This window comes from Mesitornis unicolor, unplaced genomic scaffold (assembly GCF_000695765.1).
Source record: "Mesitornis unicolor isolate BGI_N332 unplaced genomic scaffold, ASM69576v1 scaffold27572, whole genome shotgun sequence".
NCBI classification, from domain to species: domain Eukaryota; kingdom Metazoa; phylum Chordata; class Aves; order Mesitornithiformes; family Mesitornithidae; genus Mesitornis; species Mesitornis unicolor.
In genome coordinates this window covers 1-17,868 of record NW_010170234.1, presented here as the reverse complement: position 1 = coordinate 17,868, position 17,868 = coordinate 1, and the positions used below count along the sequence as shown (strand labels likewise).

Sequence of the window (17,868 nt, the reverse complement as noted above, 5' to 3'; positions counted from 1 at the left end):
CCTGAGATTCTGTGATTCTGTGATTCTGAGGAACGTGTGGCACCTGGGGCTTGGAGTGTAGAAGTGACAAGGACCAGGTGGGAAATGGGGTTTTTGTCTGAGAAACAGCGTTTTGGAGAGGGGAATCACAACAAGAGGGAATTTTGCTGAACCAAAGTGCGATGATCCAGAGTTTTGACTGAAGTGAAATGATTTGATGTGTCAAAACCCTGTTCTTCATTCTGAGTTGGTGTTTTGAAATGAAAAGTGTTGTTTTGTCTTCAAATATTGATGTGAAATGAAGTTTTTCACTTATTCTCCCAATCAGGAAGACATGGGTGAGATGAAAAAAAAAAAAAATCATCATTAAAATTGATGTTTTACCACAGCCAGGCTTTTATTCAGAGGAAACCATCTTTTCTAACGGGAAAAACACTGTGCGGTAAAAATGTTCATTTCTGATAAGAAATGTGGCCAGGGCTGACCAAAGCTGTGCTGGTGTTGGCAGCGTGGGGATGAAAGCATCCCAGCCCTGTCCCTGCTGGGTCCTGCGTGGTCAAGTGTGGCCAGAAATTCACCTTCCAACGTCTCAAGAGGAAAGGGAACATTTCAGGCTGTGTCTGAAAGAGAGAAAAAGACTCAAGTTTCTGCTGTTTGCTTCCCTGTGTGAAATCCAGCCCCCCAAAACCCAGGCAGGTTTGCTGCTGGCAGAGCTCGGGCTTGTGGCTTTATTTGCTTTCTGTGCAATACCCACAGCACGTGTTGCAGCATCCTGGGTGGGAATTGAGCTGCTTGTGAGCTGAAATTGAAAATTATAGTTTGTCGTGTGTGTTTGGGAGAGAAAGAGAGGTTTATGAGAGGGAAGTGCGTGTATGTGCCTGCACATGCGTGTGACAAGAGTCTTTGTATGGAAGTGTGTGTGTGTGTGTGTGTGTGTATATATGTGTATATATATATATATATGTACATACACACTGAGATACTACAAACCAGATAATATTTCTGGAGGGAACTGAGGCTGATCACCAAAGAGAAAGCCTTGGTAGTATGGAGAGAGCAAATCCAGCCGCTTTTTGACCCTCTTTTATCCTTTCCTTTGGGGGATGAGGGTGAATGCGTGGCCCAGCCACCTTCTCATTGCCCTCCACCTCCTGTCCATCTCCCAGCTTTGCTCTATCCTTGCAGGTCCAGGCGAACGTGGAGAAGTCCTTGACGCTCTTTGGGCAGCTCCTGAACAAGAAGCACTTCTTGCTGACCTTCATCCGCACCCTGGAGGCTCAGCGCAGCTTCTCCATGCGGGACCGCGGCAACGTGGCGTCCCTCATCATGACGGCGCTGCAGGGTGAGATGGAGTACGCCACAGGTGTGCTGAAGCAGCTCCTCTCTGACCTCATCGAGAAGAACCTGGAGAGCAAGAACCACCCCAAGCTGCTCTTGCGGAGGTGAGCGTCCATCCGAGAGGTGGAAGCTGTGAGACAGGCTCTTGTGAGCGTGGGTGTCCTTTAGGGATGCCATCAGTGATGGCTTTGGTGTTGGCTATGGGTCTGTGGTCAAGCATTTCCTTTCCTGTCTGCTTGCATGTGTGAGAGGGATGTAAGGACCCACCTGGAGAACATCATAGGGTGTTCTCACTCTGGTTTGGTTCATGTGGGTTCATGTCTGGTCAGGAGGGAGCAACGTGGGCTCCGCAGAGAGGATGCAGGCTGGTGTTAGATGCTGTTGCGCATCACTGCAGTGATGCTTCCGCCCTCACTCACTTCTCCAGGTGACTGAGTGGTCCCCACATCTCTCAATGCACGGAGCAGCTCTTGCCTTGCTGCGTGGGAATTTTGCTGGGGAAGCCAAGCAGATCTCTGCAAGCTGGGAGTCTCACCAGGGCCGGAGGGAGCGCGAGCAGGAGGCAGTGTGCCAAGCCCTGCCGTGAGCCTGCCGCTCCCATCAATATTTAACGATAGCTCTGAGCTCTCCTTCATCACGGGCTGATGAATATTGAAAGATACACCAAGTACCGAACAAAAACAATTAATAAGCTCTACCAGCCCTGCTCCAGGCCCTCCATGTGCTGTCTTCTCCCTCTGCACACTTGATGTGCCTCCCCATCTCAGCCTCCAGCAGAGATGCAGGGATGGCTGAGAGCCATGGGGCTGCCATCTCACCAGAAAGGTGACATGAAGAAAACCAGAGCATCTTTCAAACACAAACCAACGTCCATGATGTGGCCAGACCAGGCCAAGCCTGGTGGGTTTGGTGTGCCTCGCCTCAGAGAAGAGTGTGAACTGGTCTCAGTTACATCCCTGCTACCTTCCCTCAGCTGCTTGCTTACTCTCTCTGCTTCGTTTATCACATTACAAGGGTGCCCGTGATTTCTCAAAGCACCTTATTAGCAATGTATCAGAGAGGGGATGTGGTGGGTTTTAGCGGTGCCCACCTCTGTCCCCCATCCCTGTTCCCTGAGCGCATCCTTAGGCTTTTCCCTTCTTCCTGTCCCTCCACCACACCAGGCTTCACTGAAATATTTAAACTGCATTTCCAGCTTCTGAGCCTCTCGGAGCAACACGAAACCGCTGCCATTGGAGCAAAACTCTGGAATGAAGCAAATCAATAAAATATAAATAAAAGGCAGCGCGCAGAGGCCAGCAGCTGCAGTGGCTGAGCCGTGGGAGCAGTGCAGGGGCAGAGCCCAGCCCTCACCAGCACATCAAGAGCTGAGGGCTATCGGTCCTGAGCCCTGGAGCCTGGGGGAGGCTTAGAACAGGGATGAGGTCCCCTGGCCAATTCCTTGCTCATGGCTCCCTGAATGATGCTTAAAAGAGATTTTGTTCTTCCTGCAGCTGTGGCATGGAGCAGGCGATGTCCAGGGCTGTGTTTCCTCCATCCTTGTGATTAGCCCTGCTGTTGGGTGCGAGAGTGTACTTACCAGCCAGGGCAACTGGATTAACATTGATCCAACTGGGCAGAGCTGTTATTTATTTATTTAGTTATTGGATAATCCCCCTGTTGCTGTGGCATCTGGCTCTGTCACGGATAAAGACAAACATCTGCTGGATCCTGGGTGCTGCCACTCGGATGAGTGGGGTAGGGGGGTTATGTCTGTTGAAGGGCTTCAGTCCACCCCTCCTTGCTTTCCCCTGCACATCCCTTTCCTTCTTGCTCTTTTGCTTCCCTGTGATGGATTAATTTTTCCCGGTGGGGTGCAGGAAGGTTTCCCTGGTCTGGGGGCTCAGGTGTTACCATCCCTTAGTGATTTAAGGAGGGTTGTGCTTTTCCAGGGAAAGCAAAAAGGACTGAGCCCCATTAGCACAAGAGAAAGCCTTGCATGGGACCATGGGACTCTGAGTCAGCTTGAATAAACTCTAGGAAAGTGGATTTCCTACCCCTGGAAATGCTACTTTCCCATCTGTGGGGCACAGCATTGTGCATTGGGATCTTCCTGGTAGCTCTGAGGTCTGAGTTCCTTCTGGGTTTTGTCTCTCGAGTCAACCCCTGATGCAACAGGAACACTTGTGAGTTATTTGTGTGCTTTCAGGCGCACCTGCGTTTGCAAGTGGCTGATCTGATGATTAATGACTGGATAAGCTGAAGCAGTGTAACTGGAAAGGTTCGGGGGATGGCTGGTGTTTTTACTTTAAAGGGAGTGAAAGCTGCTTTAAAAATAATGTGTCACCCTCAGCTTCCCCCATGCCAGGCTGTCCCCTGGTTCCAATGGGATGCAATGCAAGAAACAAACTTCATTTAAGTAGAAGGTAGCAGGGAGAGGTGGAAAGGTGGCCATCCCCTGGGCAAGACTCCCCATGGGACAAAGTCGTGCTCGGCTCTCTCTGGATCTCCAAATACACCAGAAACCAATTTACTGCTCCCTTCTGAGGGGCTGCTGTGGCTCAGCCTTGCAGATGAGCAGGCTTTTCACTGCAGCTTTTGCTGTCTGCTTGTGCCTCTTTGCATGCAGGCTCCTGCCTTTCCAGATGTGACCTTTTAAAGCCCCAAAATAATTTAGCCACAGTCCAGGACTGAGGTGACAACAGGTGAGATCAGAGACCTTTAACGATGGCTTTGCTCTGCCTTCCCTACAGAACGGAGTCGGTGGCAGAGAAGATGCTGACAAATTGGTTCACGTTTCTGCTGTACAAGTTCCTGAAGGTGAGTTTGGGAAGGGCTGGCAGCCCTGCATGGACAGGGAGGTGGTTGCTGCCTCTGGGATGAGCAGTGTGGTACCCAGAGCCTGGGCTGGTGTGTTCCTGAGTGCTGCTGCTCCCTCCTGGTGCAGAGATCCCTTCCCAGGCCTCCGTTTGTGTCTTGGGTTTTTGAGATCAGTGATTCTGGGTCTTGTTTTGGGGAAGGAGCTAAGATTGAGAAAGGAAATCCAGACTGGGATTGCTTAATGCACAGTGGGTTTGAGATCTTCATAAAAACGGTGCCTGGAGAAAGGATGAATGAAGCCGCTCAGCTGAGTCTTGAATCCCTTTGGAGTGGTCCCTGTTCCTCCCTTCTCGTCTCTGCCCAGGGAGCTGGTCCTTCTGTAGGCACGACTGTGTTTGGAGGCACGCAGCCGTTTTTGTGGGATTTCATCCCTCATTAAGATAAAGAGGGTTTGAACCATTTCCAGCCAAGAGATGAGCGCGAGCAGGAGCCTGTGCAGAACTCAAGTGATCGTCAACGAGAGGTGATTTATAATATCACTTGCATGCACTTGGCTTTTTGCCTCCATTGAGGGATTGCCCGTATCTGTACAAATCTCGCTGTAGCATGCGGGGAGATTGCTTTCCAGGAGTGTGAGAGGAGGAAAGCGGTGCTGTCTGTGGGGAGATGTCAAACCTCCTGACACCTCTTTGTGCTGGGGCTTTGCTCAGCAGTGGCCGTGCCCGGTGGGACATGGTAAGACCCTTGCAAATGGCTCATTGGACTCCTTGGGGTTGGTGGGATGGGCAGGAGCAGCTCTCACTGTGGATAAACTCCTTCAGGGCTCCTTGGAGTGGCCAATGTTGTGATTTTGCCGAGCAAAACGCAGTGCACAGCCTTCAGACACCCACAGTGGCGTTTGGAGACGTTGCCTTCGTGTGTAGTACCTGATGCCCTTGGCCTGCCCCTGGCTGGGCCACATGGGCAGGTGATGGGGACACGTTCACCTTGTTCAGAAACTGCTGTGGATCAGCTCACGTGCCACCGCTGTCCCATATCTGTCCTTGTACAGCCCTGTCCCCCTTCGGAGAGGCTACTGGGTGCAGGTCTGAGGATAAGGAGTAGCAGAAGGGAGAGGCAGGATGGGACCAGGGCAATGCCTTTTCATGAAGTCCTTGGCTAAGTCATGGCTTTGGCAGGAGAAATTCCCTCCAGTCTCTGGGTGGTAGCAGCAGGAGAGAAAAGCCTGATCTGGATGCACTGTTACAGGAGGAACATAGGCAGAGGGCTTGGGTAAACCTGGTGGATCATCTCCTTGAGGAAGTGGTTGAAACTCCATCACTTGGGTCACTTGAGTTAGACTGGAAGAGGCTTGAGGATGTGGTCGTGGCCTCTCCTGGGTCACCAGAGGAGACCCTCAGGGCCATTTCTGCCTGTCTCCTTATTCTGAGGATCACAGGTGGCATCAAAAGTAAGGAGAAACCCGTGGGGGAGATGGAGAGGTATCACAGCAGACAGCTTGCCAGCAGGGAAACATATGCCTTGCACCCAGCCATGGTAATCATCTGTGTAAATTGAGGCAGGGGACGTGTGACCAGCTGCTGGATCAGCTCTCGGCAAACCTGCCCGGAGCAGGGCCAGGTGCTTGGCATCGCGTGGCCGTGGTGTGGGGGGATGAGGGACGGGCGCGGGGCCAGGACAGCCACCCCTGCCCAGGCCCAGCAGCATGGGGAGCCAGCAAGGGCTGGGCCTTTCATTGAGCCCCTGCGGTAGCATTTATCAGACTGTTAATGAGCCCCCCCGGGGGCAGGGAGAGGGATGGATTGAGACAAGCGCTGAAAAATGTGCGATATTAGGTGCCTGATGAGCTAGATCTAGTCAATAAGAGTGAGCGTCGGCTGCTCGCCTCAGCCTGATTCCCGCACACCAATGCATGCCTGGGGGTGTTTGCAGTTGCCCTCGCATGGAGAGATCTCCCCCCCACAAACCTCCCCTTGCTCAAGCCCCCAGCAGGGAGCAAACTGCATTGGGCACGGCTGTGTTTTGGGGACAGGCTGCCCCCATCAACCTGTGGGGCCATCCACCATCGCAGCGGTCCCCTCTTGTGTCTCACCTGATGGAGATCATCTCAGGGTGGTGGTTTCTGCATTCACTGTTCATTCTGGTAGTCTTTGTCAGAGCTGAGCCCTAAACCATCCCCAACACCTCATCCCTCAGTGAGCTGTGACCTACGGCGGTGTCTGGGCCCAGGTCTGCAGGAATCAGTGGGGTCGGTCAGGTTGGGAGTGAGGGTTTGCATTTTAAGGCTAGGACTCACATTTAGGACAGGTGGGGAAGCCAAGCTGTGATGGAGGCGATGCCGTGATGCCCAGAGTGCAACCAGGCCGATTTTACTGATTTTACCTTACCGTACCCTTGCTGGGCAGCTGGTACAGCGCAGTGTGGCACCTACCTTGGGTCTCTCACTTCTCCAGGCTGACTTAATGAAGCCAAGTTTGCAAATGGAACATAATTTCAAAGACGGGCGTGTTGTCGGAAGGTCTGGGGATGATGTATGCCTGTTCCTGCTCGTTAGCAGCTGTCTCTTTAATTACCGCAGATGCTAACGAGATACTAACAGCATATGGTGACAGGGAGAGCAGCCACACTTTGCACCAAAGTACAATTTATTTGCAAGTCGGCTGGGAGGGAGGGGCGAGGGCTGGTGGGGTAAAACCTGCTGGGACTTCTCCCTGTTTTCCCTGCTCTGGATCTCTGTGTCTGGAAGGGCAGGGCTCACTGGGATGCAGCTTGGTGGAGAGGTTGGGTCCTGGTTGAGAAAGAGGTGTCCATTTCCAGTCTTCCTTTGCCAGCTCATGGCTCCAGGCTGGTTGATGCCTCCAGCCTTGGTGGGTCCTTTTCTGGTTTTGAGGCACTTCAGTGCCAGCATCTTTGGGGGAAGTGTTTGGTCCAGTTGCCCTCTCCCACCTGGGACAGATGCTGGTGTGGCTCTGGCTGTAGACTACAGGATGCTGATATGGCAGCTGGCTCTGACTATGGGGGACATGGAGGTGGCAAGTGGTTTAACTGTAGGAAAGCGCATTGCTTGGTCCCCTCCATCGGCTGGAGACTTGGTGTAGGGTTGTCAGTCCTCAGACCCAACCTGCTCTTTGCTAGCCCTGAATTAACCTTTTTAGCTCGTTTTTGGCCCGTTGAGTGAGCAGAATCCACCAGGGAGTGTCTGGGAAGCTGAGCCTGGGTGTTGATAAGTGAGGGAATAACCTCCAGCAGGCTTGAAAGGAGAGCATGAGTTTGTTCACGGGATGAATTTTGCCACATGTCCTCGCAGCCTTGAGATTCTTTATAAAGCCACGTATGGGGCTGGATGCTGCAAGGCCACAGCAGCTTCTGCCATGGTGGTGGTCCCTGAAAGGTAAAGCTGGTGCCTGGCACCTTCTCTCCCCTCTCCCTCCATCCCCTGCTCGCAGGAGTGGGCTGGGGAACCGCGCTTCATGCTCTACTGTGCCATCAAGCAGCAGATGGAGAAGGGACCCATTGATGCCATCACAGGAGAGGCTCGCTACTCCCTCAGTGAAGACAAGCTGATCCGGCAGCAGATCGACTACAAAATGCTGGTTAGTGCAAGCGGGAGCCTCAGGGGTGCTGGTGCTTACCAGGACTGTCAGGTCCAGCTGAGATGGCCCAGGATTGTTTCTCTGATGCCTTTCTGGGAATAGTTGGAGATTTGGGGATTGGAGGGGAGAAATGGGGAGAAAGGGGAGCAGGAATATGCCACGTGTCTGCCTTGGAGGTGGACAGCATGGCCTGTAGACAGCGTAGCCCTGTGTCTTTGGACCTGCTGTTATAACCAGCGTGTCACATCCTCTCACTTGAGTCTTTCTGCCCCCGCTGTGCTGCACAGACCCTCAACTGCGTGAACCCCGAGAACGAGAACGCCCCAGAGATCCCGGTCAAGGTGCTGAACTGCGACACCATCACGCAGGTGAAAGAGAAACTGCTGGATGCCGTCTACAAGGGGGTGCCCTATTCCCAACGACCCAAAGCTGGAGACATGGACCTGGGTAAGAGAAAGGCAGACCGACACTAGTCATGGGGTTCAAGAGGTGGTGGGAGGGCTCTTCTCTTGATGCCCAGACTGTGCCCCTTCCCTTGCCTTTGTGCTCCAAGCCCGCCACTAACCACGAGCCCTTCTCCGTTGTGGGGACAGAGTGGCGGCAGGGCAGGATGGCCCGGATCATCCTGCAGGATGAAGATGTCACCACCAAGATTGACAATGACTGGAAGAGGCTGAACACCCTGGCCCACTACCAGGTAAGGCTGTCTGTGGTGGACAACACGGAGCGGTCACCGGCTGCTTTGAGTGTGAGGACCTCTTCTCCCTCCTCAGCTTGGTCAGGGCCTGGGATGGAGGTCTGCAGTCACTTTTCTGCGTGGTCCCCACATTTATGGTCCTTCCATTCAAGAAGACATTGAATGGGGCATCTTCAGGACTCATAGAGGCTGATTCCTGCTCTGACCTTGCTTTGCCATTTTCATACCAAGGTTTCTGGTGTGTTCTGACCCAGGGGTAGATGTGTAGACCTCCTCTGCAAGAGATGGATGTCCCTGGGGTGGGATGTGGTGTAGCTTCATTCCTTCCTGCTGCGGGGCTGTTCCTGCTGTGCCTCTCTGGTGTTACCACCCACTCACGCTGTCTCTGTCCCCAGGTGACGGATGGCTCTTCGGTGGCCCTGGTGCCCAAGCAGAACTCGGCGTACAACATCTCCAACTCCTCCACCTTCACCAAGTCCCTCAGCAGATACGGTGAGCGTGCGGGGACGTCCTCCGCTGTGCTGCCAGGGGAGGCGGCACCAGGCTGGGCTTGCAGACCGAGCCACAGGGCAGGTGATTGTAATTGAGAACAAGGTCCTTCAAACCCCCAGCTCCCCTGCGCCGTGCCGTTTGTTCTGGTGTCACAGAGGGAGCAGATGCCCTCGGAGTCATTGCTCTTTGCAACACTCGGGGGAGAAAGACACGTGCCAGATGGCTGCTGCTCAGGGATCCCCTCCCTTTTATTCCCCTGAAATCTACTTAGAACAGGCACAGAGGCACTTTGCACTTAAATGAGCAGAGTCGAGGACTCCAGCGAATGTGCTGGCAATTGTGCTTCAGCCTTGGGTTGGAAAGGGAATAGCATGGTCAGCTCAGACCCACACAGGAGGCATCTGTGGTCCTGGCAGCAGAGACTGGATCCCACAGCTCCTGTTTGGTGATGTGGGGAGGGAAGGGGGATGATGGGGCTGGTGGTGAGTTGTAGATGGGCAAGGGTATGAGCATCCCCCCATGCTTGGTGCTTACAGAGAGCATGCTGCGGACAGCCAGCAGCCCCGACAGCCTGCGCTCGCGGACGCCCATGATCACTCCCGACCTGGAGAGCGGCACCAAGCTCTGGCACCTGGTGAAAAACCACGACCACATGGACCAGCGGGAGGGCGACCGGGGCAGCAAGATGGTCTCCGAAATCTACCTGACCCGCCTGTTAGCCACCAAGGTATGGCACAGAGACACAGAGCTGCCACGTAGCTTTTCGGATCTGCATGGGGAGGGATAGTGATTCAGGTTGTCCAAAAGTGGTAAGCGCTGCTTTTTTTATTAGCTGCCTGCTTCAGCACAGGAGGAGCTATGCTCTTGGTCTTTGGGCTTTCCTGAGCTGGAGGTGATGTTTTTGGATGTCAAAACCCTCAATGAACAGCCCTTGAATGGATTTTCCTATTTGCTTTTTGCACCCTTTGGCATTTTTAATGTTTCCTGTATCCTTGAGCAGCTGCAAAGCAGAGATGCCCTGAGGCAGGCACCTCATCCCCTTTGGTGTTTGGGAGAAAGCTGCAAAATCAGTGATGTGGGAAAGGTAGTTAACATTTAACCCCTTCCCTCAGCACACACAAAACCATCTCTAGTGCCAAGCAGGTGCTGTGTGTGTGAGATGAGAGGAGCAGCGGGCAAATTTGATGAAAAGGCCGAACTTTGGTTAAAGGCCCATCACTCTGCTGGTGCCGGGCATTGCTGAGCACCCTGTTCTCTCTCTCCTCCCCAGGGCACCCTGCAGAAGTTCGTGGATGATCTGTTTGAGACCATCTTCAGCACAGCGCATCGTGGGAGCGCGCTGCCCCTCGCCATCAAGTACATGTTTGATTTCCTGGATGAACAGGCTGATAAGCATCAGATCAACGATTACGATGTCAGGCACACCTGGAAGAGTAACTGGTAATGGAGGGGGTGCTGGGCAGGGGGGTAGCGATACCACAGCAAATGATACTTCCTACCCCTTCCACAGGGAGCAGAAATATGTCCCTGGAAATGATCCAGGACAAGAGAGGCCCATATCTCTCTATTTCGTGTGTGGGTAAAGCCCTTGCATGCCTTCCTGCAGCAGAAAACATCCCAGGAATGCAGTGCTCCCTCAGCCAATCTGTCCCCAAATCCTGGCCACCACGCTCCCCCTGACGGCTGCAGTCACCGCAGTGGCTCTGTTCCCACCTCACCGTGAGCAAACACCACTCGGGCTTCTCTATGCTCCGGAGATGCCAGCCCCAGTTCTCATCCTGACTGTCCTAAAGGTGTTTCCACGCTCCCTTTCATCATTCAGCTGAGCATGCCCTGGCAAAGTAATGGCTCTCTGAGAAGGGAGAGGAAGCAGTGGCTGAGACCCCCATAGGTGCTGATGAGACCCCTGTATGTGCCATGCTGAGGCCGGGGCTCACAGGCGTTGGCTTCTGCTCCACAACTCCCCCATCTGCGTTTTTCTCTTCTGCTGCCTCACTGATTTCATCTCTCTGATCTTGCCGTTACTGGAGACGGGTATGTACGTTCCCGTGTCTGGCATTTGTTAAATGGCAGCCAAATTGCTTTTGTATAGTTCAGTAACTGTTGGCAATTAGCAGGGCAGGAAAAGAAACATTTTTAAATGGAGATGTGAGGGTGCGGAAGTGCTTGGAACTGATTTATAACTCAGCTTTCTATATTAAAAGAAGGAACGAAAAGCAAAAGAGGAGAAAAAAAGCCCTGCTCCGCAGGGGCTGGGCACGCAGGCTCCTGCATACTAATGCTTGTGCTTATCTCTGGGCGCTAATTCGATGTGTGGAGCTAATTTCTCGAGGCCATTGCCTTCACAAATGAAATATGTACATGCACCCGGTACCCTCATTAGGAAAGTCCTGGGGAATGAAGTGTGTTTTGTCTAAGATAAAAAGCGTTTGCTGTGTGGTGGTGCTGAGGGATGACAGAGTGGAGAGGCTTTCTGATGGGGGAAGACCCTGAGATGCCCCTGGGAGAGGAGAGGGGCGGCAGGATTGGGAAATGGAGCCAGGGAGGTTGGCACATGTGTTGGTATGCAGCAAACATCCCATCAGGAGACCCACTGCCTCTACAGCCCAGGGCTTCATTCCCAGCATCTGAGGCTGCCTAAATTCTTCTCTGGTGCTAAATGTGCTAATGAGTCCCTGGAGGAGTCCAGTTAACCACAGGAGATGTGTGAAATGCCACACGGCGCTGCAGACAAGGCTTAGTGGTGCAAGAGGAGGGGACCATGCCTGGCTCTGCAAGGGCTCTTCAGTCCGAGTGCATGCTTGGAGAAACCACAGAGCTGAGGAATTTCTCCAGGGAGAGCTGTGGCTGTGTGGGGGTGGGTGGAGGAGGTGGTGTTGCCATGGGGCAGAGGGGAACAGCCGTTTACCCCGGGTTGGTTGCAGTCTCGGGGTGCTGGGAAGAGCATATCCTGCCCAATTCTGAGTGATGAGGAGCTCCTCCTCCAGCGTGTGCACTGGCTGCCACATGGGGCTCGGTTCAGGTGCCGACTTCTGTTTCCTTCTTCCCTCAGTCTACCTCTACGTTTTTGGGTGAATGTGATTAAGAACCCCCAGTTTGTGTTCGACATTCACAAGAACAGTATTACTGATGCCTGCCTCTCCGTGGTGGCTCAGACATTCATGGACTCCTGCTCAACTTCTGAGCACAAGCTAGGAAAAGACTCTCCTTCCAACAAGCTACTGTACGCCAAGGACATCCCCAACTACAAGAGCTGGGTAGAAAGGTGAGTAGGCTTGGCAATAGGGCCTTGTGTCACTTGGAGGGCACATACGTGGGTGTGGGGACTTGGGTTTTTGGGAGGACTCCTCTTGGTTGCTGTGTGAAGAGGGACCATACCAGCGCTTGCACGAGGTGGTCCTCTCGTTTGGGAGATGATGCTTTCTCGTGACTGTCTCCTGGAATGAGTGGCAGTGAGTGTTTGACGGAGCAGTTTATGACTTGCTTAAGGAGCGCTAAAAGCAACCTCCGCTTTTAGGTTGTCTGATGTTTTCTGTTGTGAAATCTTGGTCGGTGCTAGGGAATTGCTAACACCTCCCTTGATTGCTTTCGAAGAGCAGTGAAAAGTCAGCCTTGGACTAGAGAAGCAGCTTTTTTTGTACCACAACAAACCCGGGTTTTGCTGAAACGGTTGGAAATTACCATTTCCCGTATCTCATCCATCAGCACATCTCACCTGGGACACTGATGAGAACACCTGCTCCGAGGTGGTGCTTGGGCTGCTGTCACCGTGCCAAGGAGCGGGGAGAGGAGCAGGTCCCCCAGCTCCTCCTGACACCCTCCACGGTCACTGGTAGCTGATGAGGGACGTCCTTCTGTCCCGCTGCATTAATGCGATGTTAAAGGTTTGGGGTTTGAATGCTACTGATTGCAAATTGATGCGCTCATGCACAATGCTGTTTTTAGCTTTATCCTTTTGGGAGAGAAACCTAGGAGATGTCCTCCAAATAGAGCTGCTGTTAAATGTTGCTGTGTTGTAAAGTGGGACTTCATCGAGCTTGAAAAGTGGCAGATTTCAGGTTGCTGATGCGACTTTTCCCTTGTGCTGATAAGAACTGAGGACCCTTCCCTTTTTCAGCATGTGGACCAGATACAGAATGAACCGAATGAAAGAAGCCCAGGCAACAATAAGCGTTGTATTTTCTATTTTGTGTGGGACTTGATGGCCTAGGTCATCCTTTGGATGTACTGCTTGTACACAGTTATTTTTGCTATATCACTGGGTCGTGCCTGGTGCTTTGCACGTACAAAGACAAGCTTCTTCCCTTGAGGAAGACAGGGCTCAGATCAGAAAAACCCTGAAATATGATGGCTGAGACGAGGTATGAGCTGCATTGAAATAGGAGAAAATTCTCTGCACGGGGCTTGGAGGGGACTTTGGAGTGGGGTCCTATAGGAACATCACCAAGTTTGTAAGGTGAATTTCTCAAGATTTGCCATCTCTGTAACAAAAAATACTCAGCTCTATGTGTGCCTGGAGGAAAAAAAAAGGTATAAAACCATCCTGAAGTGAAGCATTGGTCTAGACACACTGTGTCCCCAGCGAGGAGGCGAGCGGTCTCACTGGTGACACAGACTCTGCCATTGCTCACTGCCCATACGGCCCCAGAGGCACCCGAGCAGGGGACAGAGCTGCCCCACACATGGTGTGACTCTTCCCCCGCTCCCCTGCTGCAGAGATTTATGGCAGAATTGGCATTTCTGGCTTTTTGATGGCTGTTGTTGCCTAGCTTTCCAGAGGCAGGACAGGAGCTATGCGTGGGACAGGTCTGTCTGGTCCAGGCATCAGCTGGAAAAGGGCATCCTGGCAGGCTGAGGTGAAGGATTTGGGAGGTGGGGAGCCTGGCGAAACCCAAGGGTGCTGCTGCCAGGGTCATGGCTGTGGGAGGTGGCCTCTGGGAATGGTAGGTGTGATTGGGAGCTCGGTCCACAGGAGCCATGCACACTTGTATTGAAAAGTGCTGGTTTCCTGCCTTCCTTTGTGTCATGATAAAACCTGGGATGTAAAACTGCTGACTGTACCTGGACAACTTCTTGTGGCAACTACAAAAGCTTTCATCTTCAGCAGGTCTCCCTTGTACGTTCATCTCCCATGAGTCCCTTCCTATGGGACACTTCACCTACGGGATTAAAAGGTGGTCAGGAGGATCTCCATGGGTTTTCTTTGCTAACTAAAGCTGGCTGGAGCTGAGAACATTGGGCATATTGTCCCTAATATTCTTCAGCACAGGTAGAATTAATGTCAGCTTTAGGAGCCATCACTCCGGGGGTGATATCTGTAGCAGCATAGTGGACTCCTTGATGCCTGCTTTAGTCAGGGGTCCTCAGCTCAGATCAGTGCTCCTGGCAGCACCCAGGAAATCTCTCGCATCACTTTCTGGGTGTGAATGAGCCTCCTTGTAAAAACTGCCCGAGTATTTTATCACTGAGTTCAGCACCGTGGGATGGAGCGGATCCTTGTATTCATCTCCTCAAGTGGTCTTGCTGCCATCTGGTCCTATCTGAGTGCTTCAGCTGTGTTCCACCTCAGCATTTGGCTGATGATGCTAATGATGCTAATCACTGTACCAGAAACTTCCCAGAGCCATTCGAGGAATCACAAGGAGTAAACCAAACCTGGGAGAGACTGGGACTCTGCATTTCCAGCTGCTGGGAGCAGCCAGGGCCGTTTGCTTTGGGTAGTTTGTTTTTTAAGTGGACACAGCCTTGGTTGCTGAAGGGACTTGGGCAGCCAATGTACTGGTGTGTCTGCTGCAGTGGGACACTGAGGCTTTGCTCTCCCTGGGTGTTGATGAAACGGTATATTCTGTTTCTCTGCTGCAATTCTGGACAGTCTCAGCTGTGTGTGGGTTTCCCTGTATTTGCTGAGCGTATCAGCAAGGCAGCTATGGGATGGAACTGCGAATCTTCAGGCGTTCTAGGAAATGTAAGGTATTATCTCACTGGTAGCAACCGTTGGAGAAGATGTGAACCCATCCCCTTCTGTCTGTCCCTGTATCAGACCCGCTCTTCTGTTTCTCCTTCGCAGATATTATGCAGATATTGCTAAAATGCCAGCGATCAGTGACCAGGACATGAGCGCGTACCTGGCGGAGCAGTCGCGGTTACACCTCAGCCAGTTCAACAGCATGAGCGCACTGCACGAGATCTACTCCTACATCACCAAGTACAAGGACGAGGTAAGATGTGGCGATGCAGAGTTAAGCCTGGGCTGCGAGCCGAGACGCTTTGCCCTTGCTTCTGTAGCCCCCTGCTTTTTCCTATAGAAAAACACCCTGTGAAATGCGGGAGAATGAAGTCCACGTCTGTTCTCAAGCTGGCAGGGAAGGAAAGGTTTGGGAGGCGTGGAGCCAGGCGCTGGTGTAGGCAGCGCTTTGTTCTCCTTATTTTCTGCAGTGAGTAATGTAGGAAACACCTATTTTTCTACGTATCTTTCTACATATTTGGCATGTGAGCTCAGCAGGGCTGCAGAGTTTGTGACGTTATCTCAGAGTGCCTCCTCTCCTGTCCACCACTGCGGTGTTACCAGTGCAGTGTGATTATACAGGCGGCGTCTGGCTCTGCTCCTCGGGGTTGCTGGAGGATGTGGCGGCCTCCTCAGTGCTTTGTGGAGATCAGTAAGAATGGTTAGAAACTCTATTGTAGCTTGTACAGATTAACTTGGTAAAGCACTGCTCAAATCCACACCCTGCGTCTTTTTATTAAAGCAATAAAATATGTAACTACAGTAAAATATGGATCTATCCATATAACGGGGTAGTGTAGGTTTTTATTGTCCTGATGAAGTGGACTGACAGCTGTGTTTGAATGGTGGCTTGTTTAGATGACAGAGTGCCAGAACATCTCCTTGCTTTTGAGCCGGCTGCTCACCCGCAGGGATTGGAAATGGGGTCCTTGCCGTACCCCGCAGCAATCCCAAAGGCATCTCCCGGTGCCTCTTTAGGATGTCAATGCAGGGAGTCCACGGGCAGCTCATAGCAGATCCAGCCCCTTGGGTCTGAGGTCTGGCATCGTGGTGGCCAAAATCCTCATGGAGCTGGGTGCTTTGCAGGGGTGAGGAGGAGGAGGGGTGGGAGGAAACCCTGGTGCTTGGGAAGGTGCCACGTGGTGGTCACTGTGCAGCTGGTGGCTACAAGTCCCCCAGGCCTTGAATAAATCCACCAAGGCCTGAGTGAGAGCAGGGTGGGAACCCCATGGCATTAATGGGCTGCCCTTTAGGGACACAGGTCCTCTTCTTGCCCCCTCACGGCATCCTGACATCTGTTGAGTGTCTTGCTGTTGCCTGCTCCCTGAGCATCACAAGTGTGTTCACAGCTCTCAGGAACTTCTTTTTATTATTTGTAATGGGATTAATAAATCGCAGCTGTTCCCTTTGTTTGTTTTCATTCATTAAGCACAATTATATGCAGCCCGATTGCACCCTCTTTGATGCAAAATGGGAGAGAATAATTTTTCCTGTTGTTCAGTGCAATAATACGCTGTCATTGGCTGTGAATGAAAATCATAATTAATTTTCATTTGGGTACTTGCATCTTGGTAATCAGTGGTCCTGGCTTCTTGCAGCAGGTGACAAACCTGGGTGTCTCTGTGCTCAGCACGAGTTTCCTTTGCTTTATTTCTGTAAGGCTGAGATAAAAGAGGAGCAGAGAGGGAAGAGGTTCCCCATCGGGTGTCTCTTACTGCCCCAGCAGACAGGGACCTGCCTGGTCCTCACCCAAAAAGTGTCCACCAGTGGCCGGAGGCTGCAGCGTGGTGGGTGCTGCACCGCACACCCCGCATCCAACCGCCGCCGCAGCAGCTCTTCATCAAAGGGAGCTGATTCCCCATTAAGAAGTTACCTGTAGGGCTCCTGATGGACTTTGCTTGCCTCCTAGGAAGTCTATTAATTATACAACAGTTTGTTTCCAATTATGCAGCCAATGAAATGGTTAATCAAGTCCCCTTTGACGGATGCCTTGATATTTAATTGCAAAAAAACCTTGCTCTCTCAACTAGCTCACCCGAGGAGATGAGATTTCTGTCAGGTTTGGTTTTTTTTACATCAGCTTCTCTGCTCTGCTGGCACAACCTTAGCGAGACAGGGCTCCTGACTGCTGGGAGGGCAACGGCCACTCTGTTTCACACTGAATTACTTCTTTCTCCCCACTCTGCACCTCAGCCTCCACCCTCCCATGGCTGCCAGTGCCTGCATCCATTTGGTATCCCCCTCCATCACCCCAGTGCCTCCCTGTTGTACCCCTTGGGGAGGGATGAGCGGGGTTTTACCACTGGCAGCAGCTAAGTTTGGTCTTTTTGTGCTCATGGAACCAGTCATGGCTTGATGGTGGTCTCTGAAGTGCAGCCCCTGTGCCTCCCTAGGGCGTTGTAGGTTTGTTGGGTTCACACATGTGGTTGGAAGGTGGCATCGTTTTGGTTTTCGAGGTTCCTCCTTCATTGGATGATGGACGTTGGTTTTCTTCATTTCCCCACATTTAAGTCAGCTTCTCATTAGTATCAGGCAGGTCCCTGGTGTTACTGCAGCCCCTCGGGTCCTGGGAGGCTCTGTCTGAGGGGTGGCAGCGTCCTCCACCTCACGCCTCCCTTAGTCCTTTCCTGCCCCAGTTAGGGACTGGAGTGACCCCGTGCATCTTCCCATGGGACCACATCCTCGTGTGCTGATGCCATCAACGACCCAGCACATCCACATCGAGTACCGAGGAGCTGCTCTGGGTAGGAAGGCACCTCCTCACCCTCTTCTTTTCCTGTTTTCCCCTCCCAGATTTTGGCCGCCTTGGAGAAGGACGAGCAGGCCCGGAGGCAGCGGCTGAGGAGTAAGCTGGAGCAGGCGATCGACACAATGGCCTTAAGCAGCTGAGGCGGCGGTGGCGCGATGCCAGCATCCTGGTGCCAGCATCCCGGGCAGCGGAGGCAGCAGGAGAAGGGGCGGGGGGG

General features: G+C 52.5%; 1 protein-coding gene across 1 annotated transcript; it reads left to right on the top strand.

Moving 5' to 3' along the window:
- Nucleotides 1-1,164: 1,164 nt before the first annotated feature.
- On the top strand, nt 1,165-17,791 carry LOC104535707 (plexin-A1; the record flags this gene model as incomplete). Its single annotated transcript, XM_010179632.1, has 11 exons — nt 1,165-1,421; nt 4,050-4,116; nt 7,563-7,709; nt 7,997-8,156; nt 8,303-8,406; nt 8,802-8,898; nt 9,435-9,625; nt 10,169-10,338; nt 11,951-12,163; nt 14,966-15,116; nt 17,696-17,791. Coding segments are annotated over 11 exons (1,653 nt in total), but the record flags the coding sequence as incomplete, so codon positions are not given.
- Nucleotides 17,792-17,868: the final 77 nt, after the last annotated feature.